General features: G+C 44.2%; 1 protein-coding gene across 2 annotated transcripts in view; it reads left to right on the forward strand.

Annotated features, from left to right (window-relative positions):
- Positions 1 to 17410, forward strand: part of LOC147025929 (plakophilin-2-like) — a 75204-nt gene that overhangs the window by 19298 nt on the left and 38496 nt on the right. For both annotated transcript variants that reach the window (XM_085880840.1, XM_085880839.1), the window contains exons 5-10: positions 8076 to 8286; positions 10997 to 11168; positions 14165 to 14282; positions 14489 to 14698; positions 14809 to 14988; positions 16369 to 16522. In XM_085880840.1, the coding sequence (XP_085736966.1) occupies positions 8076 to 8286; positions 10997 to 11168; positions 14165 to 14282; positions 14489 to 14698; positions 14809 to 14988; positions 16369 to 16522 (1045 nt within the window). The remainder of the gene's footprint in view (positions 1 to 8075; positions 8287 to 10996; positions 11169 to 14164; positions 14283 to 14488; positions 14699 to 14808; positions 14989 to 16368; positions 16523 to 17410) is intronic.

Below are 17410 nucleotides of genomic sequence, written 5' to 3' on the forward strand. Positions count from 1 at the left end.
TTTTGTGTTGAACATACATGTCATGATCAATGTGGTGGTAACAGAACTGTCACTTATTCTTTACGCAATTGCTTTGTTTCTTTTTGTTTTCATTACGGAGGTGTTTTGCAGATGAACCAAAATTAGTCAGGAAAAAATGCTAAAAAATACAATGCTTGCAAGTTTGTACCTGAATCACTCCAAAGCCCACTGTGTCCGTCATAGGAAGCCCTTCCCCCTGCCTCTTGTACATCTGTTTGCCTTCCACATACACCTCATAGGAGGATTGCTCCCCATGTTCCCCTCATAGAAAGTTTGTCCACCCACATTCCCCTCATCAAAGGTTTTCCCCCATGTTGCTCTCAGATAAAGTTGGCCCTCCCACACATCCCTCACAGAAAGTTTCCTCTTTCTCCTCGCCCATGCGTATCCCCCTCGTAGAACGTCTGCCCTCGCCCATCCCCCTCGTAGAACGTCTGCCCTTCAACATGCCTCTCGTAGAATGTTTTTCCCCCACATGCTCCTCATATAAATTTGTCCTCCCACATGCTCCTCAGGCAAACCTTTTCCCCCATGTTTATGTCATCGAAAGTTTGCCCTATCACATGTTCCTCATATAAAGTTTGTCGTCCTGCATTTTTTTTTTGTATACCTTGTCGAGGCTCATATGAGAGCTAACACACAACACACATCAAGGGGGGCATGAGACAGGAGGGGAGGGAGTGGGAAGGACAAAATAGTGGGGAACAGAGACATTTGGAGATCTGTGGAAAGGAGAGGGATGGGACGGAGAACATGGGGAATAGAAGATGGACATTACAGGGACTTTCAGGAAGGAAAGGAGGTGGGCTTGGGTGGATTATCGGGGGTAGAAAAGATCGAGGATTTGGATGGGGGATGATAAGAGGTGGTGGTGAACAGCTGTTTTGAAGGCCTGGAGGGAAGAATGGGAATGAATAGAGTGAGGGAGTTTATTCCAAAGGCAGGAAAAAGGAGGAATGAAAGAGTGAAGGTGAGCAGTGATTCGTGATTTTGGTAGTTTTACAAGAAGGGGGTTGTTGGCGGACCTTGAGCGCCCTGCGCAAATGTGGTGGGGACAAATCGCAGAGAGAGCAGGGGGGGAAGGCTGGAGAGGAGACAGTAGAAGACAGAAAGACCACCGAACAACCTGCGGTGATTGAGTGAGAGGCCCAAAGACTCAGCCTCATTGCAGGAGATGCCAATGATCCGAAATGCCTTGCTTTCTACAGCGTGAAGCCGAGAAAGGTGGGAGGCAGGAGCACCAGCCCAGAGGGGGAGAGCCGTACTCCATCAGGCTGCGGACAAAAGCTTTGTAAGTGGTCAGGAGCTCAGGTGGGCCTTGGAAGGACCTTGCACGATGGAGGATTCCCAGTTGGCGACTGGCTTTGGAGGCGAGGTTTGAAATGTGGCTTTCCCAGGAAAGGTCATGGCAGATAGTGAGACCCAGAAGCTTCAAAGGACTTCTTCCAGGGGATTCTTGAGAAAGTGGATGGGGGGGGGGTTTCTAAACGGTCTTTTCGAAGAGACATCGTGAGAGTGTGAGATTTATCCGGATTGAAAGACATGTTCCACGTGTTGGACCAGTTTGTGATTTTTTTTTTTTTTAATCCAGATCTGCAGTGAGCGAATAAGCTGCTGCTTGCCGGTCTGAAGGATGGCCGATGGTACGGCAGAGGGTGGAGTCATCAGCAAAGAGATATAGAGGATTTTCCAGACAATCGGAGAGATCATTGATGAAAACCAGAAAAAGAACAGGGCCCAGAACGCTACCTTAAGGAACTCCAGCCTGGACAGGAAGGGGGGATGAAAGAACTCCATTTAGGGCCACACGTTGACTGTGACAGGAGAGGAAGTCTGCGAGCCATGAGTGGAGATTTCCTTGGATACCATAAGAAGAGAGTTTGGTGAGCAGGGCAGGGTGCCAGACTGTGTCAAAAGCATGTGATATATCCAGGGATACTGCTCGGATTTCCTGTCTGGCATTGAGGGCTTCCATCCATTGTTGGGAGAGCAGAAGCAGCATATCCAGGGTAGAGTGACCTGGTCTGAAACCAAATGGATGATCAGAAATCAAGCCATTGGAGAAGAGGAAGGATTTGATGTCTGAAGCGATGATGGGTTCCATAACTCATTCTCCTCAAAGAAAGTTTTCCCTCCCACACGCTCATCACATAAAGTTTGTCATCCCACACGCTGCTTATACAAAGTTTTCCCTCCCATATGCTCCTCATAGAAAGTTTGCCCTCCCACATGCTCCTCATAGAAAGTTTGCCCTCCCACACACTCCTCATAGAAAGTTTTCCCTCCCACATACTCCTCATAGAAAGTTTTCCCTCCCACATGCTACTCAGAGAAAGTTTTCCCTCCCACACACTCCTCATAGAAAGTTTTCCCTCCCACATGCTCCTCATGGAAAGTTTTCCCTCCCACATGCTACTCAGAGAAAGTTTTCCCTCCCACACGCTCCTCATAGAAAGTTTTCCCTCCCACACGCTCCTCATAGAAAGTTTTCCCTCCCACACGTTCCTCATAGAAAGTTTTACCTCCCACACGCTCCCCATAGAAAGTTTTCCCTCCCACATGCGTCTCATAGAAAGTTTGCCATCCCACATGCTCCCCATAGAAAGTTTTCCCTCCCACATGCTCCCCATAGAAAGTTTTCCCTCCCACACGCTCCTCATAGAAAGTTTTCCCTCCCACATGCTCCTCATAGAAAGTTTTCCCTCCCACATGCTCCTCATAGAAAGTTTGCCCTCCCACATGCTCCCCATAGAAAGTTTTCCCTCCCACATGCTCCTCATAGATAGTTTGCCACCCCACACACTCATAGAAAGTTTTCCCTCCCACATGCTCCTCATAGATAGTTTGCCACCCCACACACTCCTCATAGGAAGTTTTCCCTCCCACACGCTCTTCATAGAAAGTTTTCCCTCCCACATGCTCCTCATAGAAAGTTTTCCCTCCCACATGCTCCTCATAGAAAGTTTTCCCTCCCACATGCTCCTCATAGAAAGTTTTCCCTCCCACATGCTCCTCATAGAAAGTTTTCCCTCCCACACGCTCCTCATAGAAAGTTTTACCTCCCACACGCTCCCCATAGAAAGTTTTCCCTCCCACATGCGTCTCATAGAAAGTTTGCCATCCCACATGCTCCCCATAGAAAGTTTTCCCTCCCACATGCTCCCCATAGAAAGTTTTCCCTCCCACATGCTCCCCATAGAAAGTTTTCTCTCCCACACGCTCCTCATAGAAAGTTTTCCCTCCCACATGCTCCTCATAGAAAGTTTCCCTCCCACACGCTCCTCATAGAAAGTTTCCCTCCCACATGCTCCTCATAGAAAGTTTCCCTCCCACACGCTCCTCATCGAAAGTTTTCCCTCCCACATGCTCCTCATAGAAAGTTTTCCCTCCCACATGCTCCTCATAGAAAGTTTTCCCTCCCACATGCTCCTCATAGAAAGTTTCCCTCCCACACGCTCCTCATAGAAAGTTTGCCCTCCCATATGCTCCTCATAGAAAGTTTGCCCTCCCACATGCTCCTCATAGAACGTTTGCCCTCCCACACACTCCTCATAGAAAGTTTTCCCTCCCTCGCACTCCTCCTAGAAAGTTTTCCCTCCCACACACTCCTCATAGAAAGTTTTCCCTCCCACACACTCCTCATAGAAAGTTTGCCACCCCACACACTCCTTATACAAAAGTTTTCCCTCCCACATGCTCCTCATGGAAAGTTTTCCCTCCCACACGCTCCTCATAGAAAGTTTTCCCTCCCACACGCTCCTCATAGAAAGTTTTACCTCCCACACGCTCCCCATAGAAAGTTTTCCCTCCCACATGCGTCTCATAGAAAGTTTGCCATCCCTCATGCTCCCCATAGAAAGTTTTCCCTCCCACATGCTCCCCATAGAAAGTTTTCCCTCCCACATGCTCCCCATAGAAAGTTTTCTCTCCCACACGCTCCTCATAGAAAGTTTTCCCTCCCACATGCTCCTCATAGAAAGTTTCCCTCCCACACGCTCCTTATAGAAAGTTTTCCCTCCCACATGCTCCTCATAGAAAGTTTCCCTCCCACACGCTCCTCATCGAAAGTTTGCCCTCCCATATGCTCCTCATAGAAAGTTTGCCCTCCCACATGCTCCTCATAGAAAGTTTGCCCTCCCACACACTCCTCATAGAAAGTTTTCCCTCCCACACACTCCTCATAGAAAGTTTTCCCTCCCACACACTCCTCATAGAAAGTTTTCCCTCCCACACACTCCTCATAGAAAGTTTGCTCTGCCACACGCTCCTCATAGAAAGTTTGCCACCCCACACACTCCTTATACAAAAGTTTTCCCTCCCACATGCTCCTCATGGAAAGTTTTCCCTCCCACACGCTCCCCATAGAAAGTTTTCCCTCCCACATGCGTCTCATAGAAAGTTTGCCATCCCACATGCTCCCCATAGAAAGTTTTCCCTCCCACATGCTCCCCATAGAAAGTTTTCCCTCCCACATGCGTCTCATAGAAAGTTTGCCATCCCACATGCTCCCCATAGAAAGTTTTCCCTCCCACATGCTCCCCATAGAAAGTTTGCCCTCCCACACGCTCCTCATAGAAAGTTTGCCCTCCCACATGCTCCCCATAGAAAGTTTGCCCTCCCACATGCTCCCCATAGAAAGTTTGCCCTCCCACACTCCTCATAGAAAGTTTTCCCTCCCACATGCTCCTCATAGAAAGTTTTCCCTCCCACATGCTCCCCATAGAAAGTTTGCCCTCCCACACACCTCATAGAAAGTTTTCCCTCCCACACGCTCCCCATAGAAAGTTTTCCCTCCTACATGCGTCTCATGGAAAGTTTTCCATCCCACATGCTCCCCATAGAAAGTTTTCCCTCCCACATGCTCCCCATAGAAAGTTTTCCCTCCCACACGCTCCTCATAGAAAGTTTTCCCTCCCACATGCTCCTCATAGAAAGTTTGCCCTCCCACATGCTCCCCATAGAAAGTTTTCCCTCCCACATGCTCCTCATAGATAGTTTTCCACCCCACACACTCATAGAAAGTTTTCCCTCCCACATGCTCCTCATAGATAGTTTGCCACCCCACACACTCCTCATAGGAAGTTTGCCATCCCACATGCTCCCCATAGAAAGTTTTCCCTCCCACATGCTCCCCATAGAAAGTTTTCCCTCCCACACGCTCCTCATAGAAAGTTTTCCCTCCCACATGCTCCTCATAGAAAGTTTCCCTCCCACACGCTCCTCATCGAAAGTTTGCCCTCCCATATGCTCCTCATAGAAAGTTTGCCCTCCCACATGCTCCTCATAGAAAGTTTTCCCTCCCACACACTCCTCATAGAAAGTTTTCCCTCCCACACACTCCTCATAGAAAGTTTTCACTCCCACACACTCCTCATAGAAAGTTTGCTCTGCCACACGCTCCTCATAGAAAGTTTGCCACCCCACACACTCCTTATACAAAAGTTTTCCCTCCCACATGCTCCTCATGGAAAGTTTTCCCTCCCACATGCTACTCAGAGAAAGTTTTCCCTCCCACACGCTCCTCATAGAAAGTTTTCCCTCCCACACGCTCCTCATAGAAAGTTTTCCCACCCACATGCTCCTCATAGAAAGTTTCCCTCCCACATGCTATCGTAAAAGTTTACCCCACTCTATTTGCCCTCATCATCCTCCACCCCCCCCCTTCTTCTTGGTTGAGAACCCTTGATTTTTTTTTACCATCTGTACACTATATCCAAGTGAATCGGTAAAATTCGATTATATAGATCTTCATGTTATCATAGTTGTGAGATGGACCATGATGAACCCATTGTGAGTATAAACAAATGCACATTTGGAAATGGGATTGAGTGTACCTGTCGGGTCCCTGGTTTGGGGCAAGCTTTCCTCTCCTGCCCATTCATACTGTACATCGTGGACTAACTCATGGCAATGGCATGGGAGAGACGACGACACGCCTCACTTCGTACATACACCATGTCACTCTCGCTGTCCTACTTTCGCTCGCACCTCGGGTGTGGATCCCACAGATCCTATCCACGGCTGTGTCACCATCTCAAATTGCCTGTAATAACGGGTGTTAATTGGGCTGTTCCACACGAAATGGTTACTCTCATTTTGCTCATCCCATAATTGGCTAAGCTTTATTATTGTGCTTTTGAAAGAGAAACAAGTTAAAATGTGATCAATTTGCTCTTCTTTCCTTTAACCATGCTATCCAGAAATGAAGAGCAACATTTCCTCATTCTACTCTTGTCACCATCTTCTCACACTCTTGGCATATCATTGCTGGTTGATGAAGAATCAACAAGTTAGGAAATTTAGATTCTTCTTTTTTTTTTTTTTCATACAACTTCTGTTGCGCTGCTAAACAAGGAGATTCCGATGCAGGAAAAGGCAAATCTGCACATGGATCCAACACTAGCAGCAGAGAGAACACCCGTCCTGTGATGTGAGCGATGCTGATGGAAATGATGGAGGTGGTTCAGTCTAGATGTGCAGGGAAGTACTTTGTTTTGTAAGTTGTCTGTCATTGATATGGGTGTTTAGGGGAGAACTTACTGGCAAAACATCTGTCAACTACCTGGAGCCTGTCTTTCCAAGCACGAAAGTCCTCGTGTTTGTTGTACCGTGTACAGTGTTGAGGCTCTTTGATGACCTTGTTGTTCCTCCATATAAAGATTGACTGTTGACCCCTACCCCCCCCCTTCCCAACCCCCAGTTTATATTTCCACCCAACTTCTGAAAAGTCCAAACCTGTCATGGGTACACTTTATCTCCAAACTGGCCTCTAAAGCTGGTCGACAACTTTGTATCCATTGCAGAACCAACTGCATTCTGAGCTACAGGCACAACTCATCATGGTACAGGTGGTATTTGTCCGAACTACTCCAGAGTATGGTTCTCCACTCTGCAGCTGCTTGCAATCTTGCTCGTCTGCAGGTGGTTGCTTGAGGTGGTCGAGTCCAAGGTTTTTCACATTATTGGCGTCTGGCAGGATGTTGAGTCCTTGAGTCTGCATTTCCAGGATAGTTGACTCACTTTTCAATCTTTTCGCTTATTGCATCGCTCCACTTGTACACATAATACGAGTTCCCTTCCAAGGAACTCCGACGCAGGAAAAGGCCATGAAGCCCATCGAAGCTTGTGCTTTAGTCGACAACATGTGGTTGTTTGTCCGTGCTCTGTCCTTTTTAAAATTCTGAGCATCAAGGAAGGAAGCAGCACACACCGTGTTTAAAAGACTTTGGAACGACTTGGCTGGGGTTTGAACCATTGACCTGCCAGACTCAGAGCCAATGCTCAAACCATTACGCCACCAAGTCTAATTAAACCCAGACAGTTCTTCCAGAAATCCTCGAGTGTTTACCACCACAGGTGCTTGATGCTTACCTCCATTCCCCTCGTCTCTCTCGTCGTCTGTGGTACCAACTTCCTGTCTCTTGCTCTTCCTCTATTCTTTCAAGTATGCCATCAATCCTCGTATAACCACAATGTATTGTTGTATGCATATAAGCAGAAACTTACACACAAGTTTTCCTAATGTATGTAATCCAGGGTTTTTTTTTTTTCTGGAGTGATTGAGGCAATGTTCGGTTCCCAATCCACCGCCCAAATAAAGGGATGCGTCAGAAGAACATGTTGCACGCTTGGAACAAGATCGCGCGTAGGGCGGGTACTCCACAATGGCATTAATAATCATAAAGATAATAACATGAACCCTCATGGCTGCTCTCTTAGGGTGCAGGCACTTCTAGTATTATTCTAGTAATAACCATTAAACATGGTTATTGATTGTGAAATATTTTTGTGCATATCGGTGAGCCACTGAACTGTTTTCCTCCAATCATTCGAGCCAATGATTATAATTATGGGCTTTACCTGACCTGCCGTTCACCCTGGTTGCACACATTGAATGGGCCAAGAAGCAAACCAACTTTTATTTCGATGAATTATAAATACAGTATGGTATCTTGTGTTTCCTGTGCTTTCCTATTGTCCTGTAAACATTCCATTTCCATTCACTTTCATTAACGTTCAGCTCTTGTTCATCTTTGCCCCCATTATCAGTGTAGCTTCTACAGCTGGATGGAATAGCGCGTCTCGTGGAGATATTGGATCGTCACCCTGGTGCCGACGTGCAGGCGAGCGTGTGCGGAGCTTTGCGTAACGCCGTCTTTGAAGACCAGGACAATAAACGAGCCTTGCACGATGCCAATGGCATTGAGACCCTGGGGAATGTCCTCAAACGGTCAGACAACAAGGAGGTTCTTCGCCAGGCCACTGGTATGTCTGCTTGTCCATCGGTGTTGATTGTGACAGAATAGTCCACTTGTGAAGTTATTTATATTTATTTTGTTGCAAGTTCACATTGTGTTTGCACTGACTTCGCTCAATGCTCCACAATGGGTTGGGGTGGCCCGCTCTGGGATAAAGTCCCCTTGATCTGGAATTGCATCATTCCCATCATTATCAGCCATTTTGTGGTTGATGCTGGATTTTCACCAAGGCTCCTGAAGTCGTTCTCCAACACCAGTCTCTACTCTTCAGTGTGTCCCATCATTGAGCTTTGTGTTGTCGTCTCCACCCAGGGACATTTTCCAAACTCTGAAAGTTGTGGACCAGCGGCATTTAAATAATGCTGATGGGCTTTCGTGCTCTTCCTGATCATCCAAAATTAAATACGAGTTTCCTTATGAGGAACTTCAATGCAGGAGGAGATGATTAGGCCCATCAAAACATGCACTATGATCACCAACCTGTGGCTGTTTCTTTGTCCATGCTTTATTCTTTTCAAATGCTGAGCACATATATGCTGAACAGTAATAAATAGCACATTTTCTGCGTCTTCCAATGTTGATTACATATACAAAGGTTTATTTTAAAATGTTTAATAATGGGCCCAACATTGCATTTTGGGGTATTTGACCTTTTGACCCCTCGCAGGGCCCCAGAGGGTGGGGCCAAAAATAAGCACATGCCAAAAAAATATATAAGGGCTAAAAAAACAAACAAACAAAAACTTATGACCATGCCCCAGAGGGCAGGGAACCTTCTTGCCATGTGATCATAACTACCAAGTTTGAATTTCTGCATAACCGTTTAGGAGGACATGGTGTGACAGACGGAGTCAATTACAATATCCCCCCCCCCCCATTTTTCTTAAAAAGCTTGGGATTAAAAAGAAACCCCTTGGGATAATAAATAATAATATCATGTCCAGCTTGTGTGGTTATGGCACCCAAAGTGAAATGATTGTCAGCATTGTCTGGACATGGCATTACCAAGTTATTTGGTAAGGTCTGTCTTTTTGCACTAGTTATGGATGTGAAAGCCTGTTAAAGGATAGTACAGTATATATATATATATATATATATATATATATATATATATATATATATATATATATATATATATATATATATATATTTATTATACAGTGTACATGATGCAACATAGTACAGTAACAAGAAAGAGCAATCAGCGATTGAAGACCCTTGCCAGTACTTGTTTTGTGTGGCAAACAAATGGAAGGATGTACAAAATGAAAGGTCTTAATCGTCGATTTGTAAATGTGTAAATGTCAAAAGTCTGTAAAGTTGTAAAGGTCGGAAAAGGTTTTAATCAGCCAAAAGGGTCGAAATAATTTAAAAGGGCCTTGGAGGTCCTAAATTGTCTTCGGGTTATAAAGGTTCGAAAGGCTCTTATGGGTCTCAAGGGGTCTGAGGATTCTTTGTGTCTTTAAGGTCATCGGGTTGGAAATTGTCCAAAGGGTCTTAGGTGCCTTCAGGGTCTTCAGATACTACCCTTACCATCTCATCGATAACTTTTTGAAATATCATGCTACGTATCGTTTTTGGCCCCATCTCTCAATGGTGAAGAATCACTCTTTAAAATTTTTTTTTAAATTCTCCTTTCCAGATCTGGATTCAGATCTTCACCAAAATTGAATCATTCGTCCTTGTCACACAACAAACCTGTCCATCAAGTTTCGTCCAAATCCGTCCATAACTTTTTGAGATATCATGCTACATGTCGGTTTTGGCCCAATCACCCAACGGTGAAGAATCACGAAAAAAATTCTCGTATCTGGATTCAGATATTCACCAAAATTTAATCAATCCTTCCTTTACACACCTAACCTGTCCGCCTAGTTTCGTCCGAATCCGTCCATAATATTTTGAGATATCCTGCTGCATATAGTATTTGGCCCGATCTCTCAATGGTGAAGAATCACTTTAAAATTCCCGTATTCGGACCCGTGTCTTCATCAAAATTTAATCAGTTTGTCCTTGTCGCACACCCAACCTCTCCACCAAATTTCATTCAAATCCGTCAACAACATTTTGAGATATCCTGTTCACAGACAAACAGACAGACAAACAGGGATGTGTAAACATAATGTTACAGATCCATACAGTGTGAGCGCACCAGGCTCATGAGATACTTACTTGGATCTGCCGCTATATCTCCCCCTCCCACCCCCACTTCCCCAAGGGCAGGGATCTATCCAAACATGCACTGGTAAAATGACTATCTAAGGATTCACTACGAGTTCATGGATGCTCTCCCTGGGGTCCATTTCCACAACCGTAACAATAACATGTGCCCACCTTCGGTGGCGGAGGTAAATAGTACACTTGTAACTCAGAAATACTTTGTTGGCCTGTAAAGTTCCTTCTGATAGAAAAGTATTTCACATATCTCAGAAAAAGAAAAGCTTTTGCATCTTTCTATATTTGAGCTGATTTATTTATTTTTAGCCCCAGCCTCCACTCCAACCTCCTTGAGCAAACAATGCTCAATATGGTTGTCTTGCGGCTGGTCGAGAGAGAGAGCGAGAGAGCGAGAGAGAGACAGAGAGAGACAGAGACACTAATAAAGTTTCCTCCAAATTTACAGATTAATCGTGTCTGGATTCTCAATTGTTACTTTCCATGTACTACTGATCTTGCCAAAATATTTCTCATCATGCTTCCCACCTTGCGTCATTCAGGTGCCCTGTGGAACCTTTCATCGTGTGAGGAACTCAAAGATTCACTTCTTCAGGACGTTCTGGAGCCTCTGGTACAACAGACAATAGCTCCCAAATCAAAATCAAAGTCTGAGACGAAACTCGACGGCGGAGTGGATGTCGAGGTGTTGTACAATGCAACAGGTTGCCTGAGGTGGTTATAAAGAAGACTTTGAACACCAGACATAAACCATCTTATCATTTTCTACCTCCGTCATGTAATGTTTTTTTTTTTTCTTCTTAAGGAAATCTCACGTAGGATATAAAATCTCAGCATAGACATTTCAGTGTACTTTTACATGAACTCGTGGGCATTCCCACCCTGCGGGCAGGAGTACCCATCTCGGCCCACCTTTGGTGGGGAATGTGGCGCGGGAATTTTTTGGAAATGCACTTTATATTTTGTTGTCATTTTTGAAAGAAATTTTATTGATCAAAACATATCATACTCCGCGTCGTAATTTTGAGAAGATTCCATTGCATTATAAAGAAAAGGAAGATGATTTGTAATACCGGCTTCCACCAAAGGTGGCGCTATTTCACTCGCACGCACACACGGACGCATGCACGCACACATTGGCAGATGAACAAATCGACATGGTGAATGGGAATGGAACCTTAAATCTCAGCGCAATCAGTTAAGGACTCGGATGGGAACACTAAATGGGCGCAACAGTGCGAGATCGACACTTGGATGATTCTATGTGGGTTACACACACAAACCTTAATCCATCACCGTTGGTGAATAATTTAGGATTTTTTGAAATTTATGATCAAACCAGGTACACCAGAATGATATCGATATTATACAAAATTGATTCGTAGGCAAAATTAAGTTTTTACCTCCACCACCTAAGGTGAAGGAGGTTATGTTTTCACCCGTCTCTGTCGGCCTGTTTGTTACTTACAAAATTGAAGATTTTCAAGTATATTGGTTAGTCGTTTTTGTTATTCTGTCTGTCTGTCTGTTGGGTCGCCGGAATAGGTGACCCTTATTGTCAGTAATTCTGTCTGTTTGTTTGGATGTTTGTTTGTTTGTCATCAGCATAATTGGTAGTAAACATGGGCGGATTTTGACCAAACTCGAGTGGTAGGGACATCTTATGACCTAGTACTTTGGAAATTGTGATGGTTGCTAGGGACGCTTTGGTTCCCTAGCAACAACCGAAAAACTTTCAAAATCGGTACCGTTCATGCGAAATCAATTCTAAAAGCCATTATCCCACATAGGATTATGAAATTTGGCACAAATGATCTACAAGTGATGCTCTATCAAATGTATTCCGGTTTTTGTGATATATGGAACACTTTACCCGCAGCGCCCCTGACAATTAGGGTATGCGCGAAAATTGGTGAAAATTGAAGGCCCCCTAGCGATCAGGTGAGTGCATCGATACGAATGAAACTTTGCAGGTGCATGGTACTCAACGAGTACTACAACTTTGCCACAGGACATATTGACCGATTTTGCTTAGGTCAGGGGTCAAAGGTCAATTAGTGCAAAAATCGATAATATGCGAGAGCTGGAGGTGCCTTCGCGCCAAATGCTACTCCAAGGGTTATGGTCGGATGGTCATGAAAATTCACACTAATCGTCTGGAATACATTGTGCACAAACAATCGAGCCAGATTTTCGATTTAGATCTTTGTTCATCCACAGCACCTCCTCAAACTTTTGGGATTTCCGATTTCAAACCGTATTTTCGGTACTTTTCATTCAAATGGATACCGAGTAGTTATCAGTAGATGGAACTGGATCAGATTTGATATGCATAATCTTAAGGTGATTCCATATTCGCTATATGACATCCATTTTGCTCTCAATCTTATAGTTTCCATGCTCGGCGACCCATCGCCGCCTTCCGGCTTGTTTGTTTATTTGTCTGTCTGTTTGTTGCCTACAGGTCACAGTTTTAAACCGATCTTCACGAACCTTCACCATATGGAAGAGTTTGTCATAAGGAAGAAACCTATTGTTTTTGAGGTCAAAAGGTCAACATAGGCCAAAGGTCAACAACTAAGGTGGTATTTCTAAAATCTCAATTTTCATCTCATTGACTTGAAATTTGAAGAGGATTTACATCTCAGGTCACTGAATTCAACCACCAATTATTTTTGAGATCCACATCGGCGAAAAGGTCAACATAGGCTGGATTTCTAAAATTGTCAATTTTCATCCGATTGACTTGAAATTTTAAGAGTAATTCTATTTCATGTCAATGAATTGAACCAGGCAATTATTTTTGAGGTCAACATGGACCAAAAGGTCCACATAGTCCCAAGGTCAACAACTAAGGCGGTATTTCTAAAATCCTCAATTTTCATCTGATTGACTTGAAATTTTAAGAGGATTTGCATATCAGGTCATTGAATTCAACCACCAATTATTTTCAAGATCAACGTTTGCCAAAAGGACATTGGCCAAATATCTAAAATTGTCAATTTTCATCCGATTCACTTGAAATTTTAAGAGGAGTTGCATATTTTGTCATTGAATTCAACCACCTATTATTTTTGAGGTCATACTTATTTTATGGATTTTGCAAGTATCGTGCTGTGCACGATGCCTTCTTCTTTGTTTGTTTGTTTGTTTGTTTGTTTGTCTGTGTGCAGGATGTTTCAAAAGTTGGAGATGGATCCGGATGAAATTTTGTGGATATATTGAGTGTGTGACAAGAACAAATTGATTACATTTTGGTGAAGATCCAGATCCGGATCTGACCATAATTGTTTAAGTGATTCTTCACCATTGAGAGATAGTGCTAAACTAATATATAGCACAATATCTCAAAAAGTTGTGGACGGATTCGGACGAAACTTGATTGGCAGGTTGGGTGTGTGGCATTGACGAATTGATTCAATTTTGGTGAAGACCTGAATCCGAATCTGGATACGAGAATTATTTAATTTTTAAGTGATTCGTCATGATTGAGAGATAGGGCCCAAAAACGATATAGTACTGTATAGCATGATATTTCAAAAATGTATTCGGCCCGATATGTTCTCGTGGATCAGGCATTACGTGGCAGAGGTATGCGCTCTACCGAGTGTCCTAGTTTTATACAGTTTCAACACTAATTCTGATAATGATGAACTTTTATGACCTTGATCTATTGACCGAGTTCATTTATTTTTGTTGTTTACTTTCAGGAACTTGAGCTCTAAAGGCCAAAATGCTCGTAAGATGATGCGAGATGAGCCTGAGCTCGTACCTACTCTGGCCAAGTACACGAAGAATGCCGTGAATGACACAAAGCACACGCTAAAGGTGAATGAGTCATGTTGGGTCTACCTTTTAATCCGATGCTCAGGTTCGTTTGGATTTTTTTTTTTAATTTTTGTCCTCTTGCATCCACAGTGAAGTGTCATGGCAGCTTTGCATATCTGAAACATCTGCCAACATTATTGATGCAATATTCCTGGTCAAGTCATTCTGTGCATCTTGAGTGACACACAGGGTTGTGATCTGTACAGAGCGGAAGCAGGCAGGACCGCCGTGCGGGGACGCTGGAGAACTGTGTGTGCACATTGCGGAACTTATCTTATCAGCTCAGCAAGGAGGTCCCATCACGATATGCCAGCGAACTAGCTGAGCCCCCGCCATACCCCACACGTGACATGGAGCAAGATGAGTATATGACACCTGGATGCTTCAGCAGCAAGGCTAGCAAGACTAATCGACCGGTGGGTCATTGATTGATTACCTGCATAAAATTCTAACCAAGTGTTATGATGTAGTCCTGGTCGCAGTCGCAGTAGTTACACTAAAGTCTGACTGATTGCTCCTGCCACAGTATAACTACGATGCCTTTGCTCCGTTTTCTCCGGCTGAATCGGACCCCAACGGGATGGAGTGGCTGTGGCACCCGGATATGGCTAAGACGTACATGGACCTTCTGTCTAAGAGCAGTGACAACGTGGTTGTGGAGGCTACGGCAGGAGCTTTACAGAACCTCACCACAGGAAACTCCAAGGTGCATTCTTTCCTCAGGGTATCGTACTCGGTATCTCTGAGATGCTACAAAGGTGCAATAGTTCAGTCAGAAAGTGTTGTGGAGCTCGAACCCGTGTGTTCCCAAACTTTTCACAATAAATGTACAAACCACCTCGATAAAGTCATTGCACGATGGTCACTTGGGCACCTCTGCTCAGATTTCTTCACATCTCTATCTCCCTGAACTGTCAAGTACGTATATACAGTTGTCATAATAATAAAATTAAAGATAAATTCCATCAGGGAGTTTCCCCTTCCCACACAAACACAAGCAGTCGTGCCTACAAACGAGGTTTAAAATGCGAACTAAAATGTAGTCATACGGCTGTTTATGCAATATGCATCGATGGCAATGGAATGTATTGTTTGAAAAGAGCAATTGATTGATAACAAGCAACTTTTTCGAACTTTAATAATCGAGGCAAGACGGATAAACTGAGTCTAGTGTTACCATCCGGAAGGCAAACACGAATAACCAGAACAATAACATGCTCGTACTTGCCGGTTATGGCCCCAACAAGATGCACCCTTGTATTCCCTCTGTACCTGTCCAATCACCTTTTAAACGGATCCACCATCCTTACCAAACGCCGCTTCCATCTTTAACAGACACAATTATTTGCACGTTTTTGTGGGGTTGGCCGGAGGAGGATTTGACCCAGGTCTTTCATGAACTGGTTGGCCAGGCCCTAACGTTCAATTTAGTAGTTGGGACAGGAATTTCTAATTTGTTCATGGTGCCGGTGATAGCTCGTCTACTCTTCACAAAGGACACTGTGGCTGCAGACGGAACGCCCAGCTTAACACCAATCTGAGAGGCGGCACACACAATGATGAATCGCCCTGCCCGTGAAACACCGGGATGACAGTTTATAGCTGAGTCTGGATTCAAACCCTGGCTATGTCGCTTAGAGTCGAGTGTGTGTACCTATCGGCCATCCTGCCAGCCCCCACGAACTGTAACACTAAACTGTTTTATCCACACCTTGTGTCTTCCTGTTCTGACCATGATCAGTTCCTAAATTTTTTTTTTTTTTTTTCTAAACAGCTCGCTCAACGTACTTTCATCCTCGATGATTTTTAACTCGAACCCGAACAGCCCGTTTGTCGGGAACCAAAGCTTCTCCTGTAATCTCACCTTGCTAAGCATCTAATGACGCAGCAAGGCTCAAGTAGATGGACCTTCTTCTATGAGGTTGTTTGAACAATTCCAGGACCACAAGAACTTCACATTGTCTTTTCTTCATGCGTAGTCCCTTTTCATCACTTATTTTGGGGACAGCTCCGTACACAGTGCATGTGCTCACGTGTTTGTTTGCTTTTCTTTCTTCTTACCTCCTGCTGCTCCTTTGTATATCAGGCTGCACGCAACTTGGGAAACGTGGCTCTCATGAACGATGGAGCATTTAAGCTGAAAGATGCCGTGCATGAAACCACTGATATCAAGTCGTTCAAGGCACTCTCCTTTTTCACAAGGAACTTGGCACGGAATCGCCAGAACCATCCCGCCATGTGTAAGTTGTGTGGTTTGCATGTAACCGATCAGATGTTTTGGCTCACAACGCGGATCGTCTCGTTTAAGGGAAATATTCGACGTTTGATTGACTTATGATAACGTTGCTCCGGTTACAAGATGGGAAATATGCTTGTCGAAGGATGTGAGGTTTCACACCTCAGAAGGTTTAACTCAAGCGAAGTCGATCACCGCAAATCCCCACGCTTTTCACCAAAAGCAAAGTTGAAAGATGCCAAAAAGTTTCACCAGGAATGACGCAATATCAAATTTAGAGTTGATTTTTTTTTCTCCCGTTTTGACCCCTGTCCCCGACCCCAGGGGCTGGAGGTCAAATCAAAAAAATCGTGATGTATTTCATGCGTCCCCCCCAATGTTGATTGCATTTACAAAGTTTCATTTAAAAAAAAAAAAGTTTAAAATGTGCCCGTAATTGCATTTTCGGTCTTTGATCTTTTGGGCGGGGTAAAATAGTACGCTGTTACACCTTTGTGCCATTTGGTGATCATGACTCCCAAGTTTGGTGACTTTCTGCTCAACTGTTTTGGAAGAGAGATTATGACGGACGGACTGATAGACAGACTGAGCCGATAACAATATTCCCCCATTTTTTTCTTCTTTTTTTTTTTCCAAAAAATGTGGAGATAACAATCACTGCCGACAACTTGAATGGAACATCACCTTCTTTACATTGTGGCCGAGGCTCGTGGAAAGGCTATAGATCGTATTGAAGGTCAAGGATACCAGAACAGTTAGGCTAGAAATGTCCTTCCTGTGATCAACTGGATCAAAGAACGGTTCTGTGCTCCGTAAACATTTAGTATTTTTTAGTATTTTTAGATTAGCATCGAAAATTGCTCAAGCTGGTTTCGGCTTGGGACTCGGTTTT

This window comes from Eptatretus burgeri, chromosome 5 (assembly GCF_056783735.1).
Source record: "Eptatretus burgeri isolate ZD-2024b chromosome 5, Ebu_testis_v1, whole genome shotgun sequence".
Classification (NCBI taxonomy): Eukaryota; Metazoa; Chordata; class Myxini; order Myxiniformes; family Myxinidae; genus Eptatretus; species Eptatretus burgeri.